Genomic DNA, 6891 nt, shown 5'->3' with positions numbered 1-6891 from the left:
CACCTTAATTGAGTAGCCATCACAATCAAGCATAGCTATTGAGATAAGGTTTCTTTTGATGTCTGGAACATGCCTAACTTGCTTTAGTTCAGTAACATTTCCACCTTCTAGTTGTATCTTCACATTTCCTACACCAGCTATATTGCAAGCTCTATTGTCACCAAGTCTTATTATTCCACCTTCTATTTTCTTATAGTCATAAAACTTCTTCTTGTCTGAGCATACATGAAAAGAGCACCCTGAGTCCAACATCCAACCATGATCAAAATCTGCTTTAGTAACAACCAAGACACTCGAACTCTCATATCCCTCACTGTCTTCATCACCATTCGATACAACATCCGCATTTCCATTTTTCTTATTATAACTTTTGAAGACTGGACAGTCTTTCTTCAAGTGAGTGGTCTTGTTACAAATGATGCACCTTCTCTTGAATTTAGAAGATGATTTTCCTCTGCCCTGACTTTTCTGTTCTTTGTTCTCCTTCTTGGAAGCTTTCCCACGAACCATCAATCCATCACCATCAGTTTCTTCCTTCAGTTCTGATCTGCGCTTCATTTCCTTTGACATAAGAGCATTATGCACCTCCCCAAGAGTCAAGGATTCTTTACCATACATCATGGTATCCACGAAGTGCTCATAACTTTCCATGGGAAGAGAGTTCAAAACGATGATTGCCCAGTCCTTATCACCTATCTTAATATCAATGTTTTTGAGATCAAGAATTACCTTATTGAAATCATCCAAATGATCTTCAACGCTTCTTCTTGGTGTCATCTTGAAAGAATATATTTTCTGCTTCATAAATAATCGGTTTTCCCGAGACTTGGCCATGTAGAGATTCTCTAACTTTGTCCACAATCCAGATGTTATCTTCTCTTTTGAGACTTCTAGAAGAACCTTATCTCCAATGCTAAAGATTATAGCACTGTGAGCCTTTTCTAACATTTCTGTCTTCTCCTTCTCAGTTAGCCCAAGTGGTAAATCTTTTTCCCCCAACAAAGCTACTTGAAAACCCTGTTGATCAAGAAGAGCCTGCATCTTCACACGCCACAAACCAAAATAATTCTTGCCAGAAAATTTTTAAAGATCAAACTTAGCGTTTCCCATCTTCTTGGATCGTTCACCTCCAATCTTGAACTGAAATCAAGATCCCTGAACAGCCCAGCTTCTGATACCACTTGTTGAGAACACTAATAGAACACAATAACACCAACACACTTCCAAGAACAACCGAGAAAACATACACACTTACACAAAAACACTAGTCAATTACGTGCTTCAAATAGAGTCTAAGGCATACCCTATTCTACTCCACGAAGGAAAACCACTCTCTTAGCTTTATTACTCATCTGAATGATTAAGCTCAAATTTCAAAGTAATAGTGTTGAGACACTATATATAGACATAGGAACTTTACAAGTGAGAGTAACTAACTTAACGACCACTAGGATAATAGCCAATAACAAGTAAGTAAGTATACATAGCTGTTACATAATAACAGGGAAAGCCTTCACAAGCGATCAACCCACACAATCTAAGAATTCTTGGACTGAGCAGATAAGTTTAAGTTTGTGTAGGGTGATCAACAGGGTCGTGACTAGTCTTAAAACATCAACAATAATGGCAATGGTGGGAAAAGGGTGAACAACACAATCAACGCCAAAATGATCAAAAGCAAGATGGTAATGGGAAAGCAAAGCATGATGAAAAACAGCTAAAATATGAATCAAGGTTCACAAAATATATTGCTCTGATCAAATCACGTGAGGATGTGTACATTTCCTATGAGAACAAAGCCTTCTACACTGCTCCTTGCGCAACATAATAACTCTCAGAGATTCGAGCCATATGTCATAAAAAAGCATGGTAAAAGGTACATTTGTAGTAGTGTATGTTTTATGGAATGTTTTAGAAAACCTAACCTTCAAAACCATCATAACTTGCATTATATAATGATTATTGCTTATAATTACTCTTCACTTTCAAGATTGATTGTTGTAACATTACCGTTAAATTGCAGATTCGAAATTTTCAGCTTTTAAGCACTTTAATTATCATTATGAAGAAAAGAGATGTCATATTCGCCATAGCCCTTTGTTATTTAAATATCTTTTGGATCAATTATTTTTCTACAGTAATTATATTTTTATGGAACGTGTTAACCACCAAACCATAATCTAGCACTAGACATATAACACAACAAAGTCAAATCAAAGTTAACACATTACTAGCCAAGACATAAGTTACCGCAGGACAAATTACACAAGACCTGACCAAACCAAACCAATTCTAAATAGAAATAATAATCCAAAATAACAAAAACTTGTAAAGATAACCCGATTTAAAAATATCAAAATAAATGATACCAATTAAAATGCCAAAACAAAAAACAAATGGTAAAAAGTACTTATAAACCTTAAAAACTACTTATGTAAACACATAAATTTGGAATTAGCTTCTAAAACAATCAAAAAAAGATATAAAAATCTATAGCTAACACATGCAAATTTATAATTAAAAAACAAGAATCAGACATGCAATTAAAGTGACATACAACACAACTTTTGGATTTTAAAAACCTAAAAGAGCACAAAAAATTAACATTAAAAGGAAAACCATATTATCCCTGAAACATGAAAAATCATATTTCATATTTCACATGAAAATATGAAACATGAAAAATCATATTTCACACACAAAAATACATATAAAAAATAGATTATCCTCAATCGACATATTATCACCATATTCATACGAACATACAAATTCATACATAAAACACAAATAAATACTACTCATAATCATAAAATCATGTTGAAGACTACTAGAAAATTTGTTTTAAAAGAAAAAATATAATCCAAACTCAGATTATGGAATAGAATAATAAACCCACCTTGAGAAATTCCCAAAAAAATAAAAAGAGTAGCTTGAAGAGAAGGTTCCTTGCATGAAAAACCCAAAGGGAGAGAGATCGAGACAGGTCAGTGATAGGCTTAAGGGCGACGATCGAAAATAATTGCAATCAAAACCGATAAATTATCATGGATGTGTTCGAAGGCTATAAAATAGTATCTTAAATGAATAATTTCTAGAGTCTAAAGCTTGATTATTAAAAAAAAAAAAACTTGGCATTAATGAGCCTATGGTGGAGGAAAGTGGTGTTTATGGGTGCCATGCTGTATCGTGGTTCTATGGAGGGCGAGCTGCTTTTTTTTTTTTATTTTAGTAGAGGAAGAAGCAGAAGAATGTTGAACGAGGGGACTTCGATGGGAGAGACAATTTTGCTTTTTTTTTAAAGGCATACTTGGCCTATAATTATTAAACTTGGTATATTTTTTTTTATTGTGAGTATTAGAAAGCATAAAGCCTCAAATTTCCCCATGGTAAAACAGAGATACAACGAGGCTAAACTGAAATTCCATATAATACAGTTCGGATAGCCAAAAAAAAAAAAAAATTGTTGGAGAGATTGATCAACGCTTGACCCATTGGTGGCTCTTTCTTGCTTTTGCTTTGCCCGGTTTTTTCCTTTCCACCATACGGGGGTCCCTCGTCAAGAAACCAGCTGTTCATCAAATGAACTGGTTTAGCCAAAAGTTTTTAAAGAAGCAATATACAAGGATCATGAAAAGAAAACGCAAGCAGAAAAATGCTCAAGCAAAGCCTCGTTACATCCCACCGGGAGAGAGGTGCACATTGCACCTAAACTGACCATTCATCACAAGATGCTAAGCTGACTTGCACCAATATACCACCTATCGTGATGGAATTAGGCTCTCAGCTTCTTACTTTTGTCAACCAATTGATTTTACTCTATGTTAGGACGTTTATTTAATTTTATTCCTATCTCATAAATGCCTAATCAGGAAGACCAAAAAATCTTGATGCAAATCCTAGATGTCTTAGTTTATATTCGTTTAAAACTACCTCATCTGTTGTATGGGGATCTTCTTAATGTGGTCAACTAATCGATACTACATTTCATTGATGCTATTGTGATCTCCTAATCAAGAAGCCCAGAAAGTTTAGATGCAAATACTAGACTTTTTTTCTCCAAAAGATCCCTAAATTCTAATTGCATATCCTTGCATTAGAAATCAACATTCCTCAAACAATCCCATACTCCACTTAAAACCTCTTAAGTACCCCTTTTCTCATTGGCTCATACTCGCATAGCATGCATATCAGATAAGGGAAAATGAAATATACCATCTCTTAGCGGAGGGCGCAAATCTGGTTCCCAGTTTTGCAACGCCCTGCTGATCCCCAAAAGAACAGCTCCAACTTGGCCTGTCATCAAATATTATAAAGCTTCCTATATTTAGAAAATAGTGCAACCAAACTATTCAATAGACACCTGAAAACTCGTACAATCAGCATAGTCAGAAAAATTATATTCTGTGACAGTGCCACATACAAAAGTAAAAAAGAAAGCACTTACCCTCCAAAGGTAAGAGGGTTCAAGTAAGATTATTTTTTCCCGACACCACAACATCAGTGCTTTCTAATTGTGTGGCTCAGGCCTCATTTCTCTAAACTAAAATCACAATTGCTAATATGACAAAGTAGTCAAGCTAGTGAAATCAGAGTAGGATTAAACAATGAATCATGGTATGATGTGAAGCAACGAGAAATTAGACCCACCTGTTGTACCACCTCCTTTGACAGTAGAAGTAACATCCCAAAGCCCCAAAGTTTTTGTCTCAGAGAAAGGCCGAAGGAGGGCAGCACGATGATCGAGCATTGGAAAATAGACATCAAATTCTTTTTCATTAACAAGGAATTTACCATCACCAGGTTGAATCCACACACGGGCAACGCTGCATTTCCTTCTTCCCGTACCATAAGACCTTCCCTTGTCATCTACTTGCCTGACTCTAGCTTTAGCAGCTTCCTCCTGCTTCTGACGCTCTATTTCTGCTCTTGAAGATTTCCTTGTACTTTTCTCATATCGCAAGTTTTCTAGTTCACTTAAAGGGGGCAATCCCTCCACTCCTTCCAAGTTCTTTAGGGCAATCAAACTGTCAAGCATGTCATCTGTGATCCCGGATGCAGCAATAAGATCGCCAAACGCACGATTTGGGCCTGTAATTAGCATATTGAATCAGTATGCTATCTACTGATTACTAGTAAGGCTTACATAAGGACTATGAAACTTAAGGAAATAGGAACTTTTATTGATAGAATTAAACAGTAACCTTTATTCTTATGAAATAGAAACTAATTTCCAAAGAGAGCATTCTCATGTCAAAATTGGCAATGCTTCCAGCTCACTCCACAAAAAATTACAAGACGCTAGTTTGTAAGATTTTATTTCCATTAATTTACTATCAAGTCTAATAAGCCAAATCAAGTGTACTCATAGAGCTTATGAATTTGGAGAAAAATTACATTATTCAACACAACGGTCCTGGACAAAAAAAAAATATATTTAAAAGAAATTCAATGCCAGTACCTTTGAGAATAACAGAGAGCTGGTGTTTCTCTTGTTGAAGCATCTGCATCTCTTCATCTCTATCCCTCTCAGTACTAACCTCAGTCTCAGTTTCACTAACACTTCTCACATCTTCCCCAATATCAAACAAGTCGCCTTTCTCCTCCTCCTCTAAACTCCACGGCTTATACCCTCCTGCAGTTTCCCACTCGTCACCACCGTCCCCGACTTTCAACAACGAATCAGCCTCGCCGGGTTCAGTTCCGACGGTCCTACCGGCGTTTGCAGATTTATCGTGAAACAAAGACTCGAATTTCCCTTCACTTTCCTGAGAAAGCTTCCAGATATTGGTTTCGGATTGATCCCCACCATTGTTATTGCGATTGGAGGAGGAGAACAATCTAGGGGTGAAAATGAAAGTTGGAGTTTTGGAAGGAGATGGGATTTGACGTTGGAGATGAGAGACAACCTTTGAGGAAATTAGGGTTAGGGAACGAACATGAAAGGGTTTTGGCAGAAGACGGGAGAGCATGGTTGTGAATCTGGAAGTGAAGGCCAATTTCTGTTTGGGTTGTTTAAACCCTTGCGGCGCGCCTAGCAAAATTATGTCAAAGATGCTGGTGTTTATCGAACCCTGGTGTCGTTTTTATTTAAATTACTCTATATGAAATATTAAGCCTAGGTGTTAGGGCTAAAATTCTAACGTCACACAATCGTAGATAAGGAATAATAGAGTATTTTAACTGTCTTTTTCGCTGTCAACCTAATTTGAGAGTTTAAATAAAATAACAGCAAGAACACAACGATTTTTACGTGGTTCAGGCTATAAAATAGTCATAGTTCACGAGTCTCCAATATTTAGTGAGTTTGAAACTTATTTGAGCAAGCTTCAATGATAGTTATCAGGCAACGTATATATTGTACTAAGTTACATAATTTCTCTCTCGAAAAATCTGAACCCCCTACAAGGAGATACCTCAACCCTATTTATAAAGGCTGAGGTCATTAATATGAATCATCCATCATTCATACAAATTCCCCCATTTTGGGTTATTAATGTTGAATTAATACAAAAATGATTGTACTAAATATAGACTATGACCCAGGCGGATTACACAGGGCCCATTGCAGAAAGTTGCGTACCAACTTTATGGGGAACATATATCTGACTGTCAGGGTGGGACACACGTTTTCTCATGTTAGGTGGTTTTGTGGAAAATGTTGATTGTCGATGGTACGAACTCGACACCACTAATCGACGCTCACCAAAAGTTGTCAGATGAACTTCTGGTAGCCCATACCCGCAGTGACTGGCACCTGTCATCTACTCTAGCTCTGAGGACCAGAATCCTAGACCTGAAAGATGGGCGAGTGAAGAAAGCCTCTCGGGACGTGGCCTCACCTGGAGACATCCTCGCCTCGAGGATAGGCCTCAGGCTGTTGCCTCACTTAGA

The 6891-nt window shown here is 36.9% G+C and overlaps 1 protein-coding gene across 1 annotated transcript; it reads right to left on the bottom strand.

The window, feature by feature from the left end:
• Nucleotides 1–3270: 3270 nt before the first annotated feature.
• LOC133788607 (small ribosomal subunit protein uS9m) lies at nucleotides 3271–6065 on the bottom strand. The gene is made up of 4 exons (XM_062226143.1): nucleotides 5459–6065; nucleotides 4648–5088; nucleotides 4213–4293; nucleotides 3271–3568 (listed from the first exon to the last, which is right to left on the bottom strand). Exons 1-4 carry the CDS (start codon nucleotides 5967–5969, stop codon nucleotides 3477–3479), a joined length of 1125 nt encoding a protein of 374 aa, XP_062082127.1. The 5' UTR covers nucleotides 5970–6065; the 3' UTR covers nucleotides 3271–3476.
• Nucleotides 6066–6891: the final 826 nt, after the last annotated feature.

The sequence above is a fragment of the Humulus lupulus genome, chromosome 7 (assembly GCF_963169125.1).
Source record: "Humulus lupulus chromosome 7, drHumLupu1.1, whole genome shotgun sequence".
Classification (NCBI taxonomy): Eukaryota; Viridiplantae; Streptophyta; class Magnoliopsida; order Rosales; family Cannabaceae; genus Humulus; species Humulus lupulus.
This window is presented reverse-complemented; position numbering and strand designations above follow the sequence as displayed.

What these genes read in the sequence shown, in the direction of transcription:
- LOC133788607 (XM_062226143.1), bottom strand. Translation starts at nt 5,969, where the DNA reads ATGCTCTCCCGTCTTCTGCCAAAACCCTTTCATGTTCGTTCCCTAACC. An exon ending in GCTCTCTGTTATTCTCAAAG is followed by an intron (nt 5,089 to 5,458) that starts GTACTGGCATTG and finishes TGCTAATTACAG; the next exon opens with GCCCAAATCGTGCGTTTGGC. An exon ending in CAAAGGAGGTGGTACAACAG is followed by an intron (nt 4,294 to 4,647) that starts GTGGGTCTAATT and finishes ATTTGATGACAG; the next exon opens with GCCAAGTTGGAGCTGTTCTT.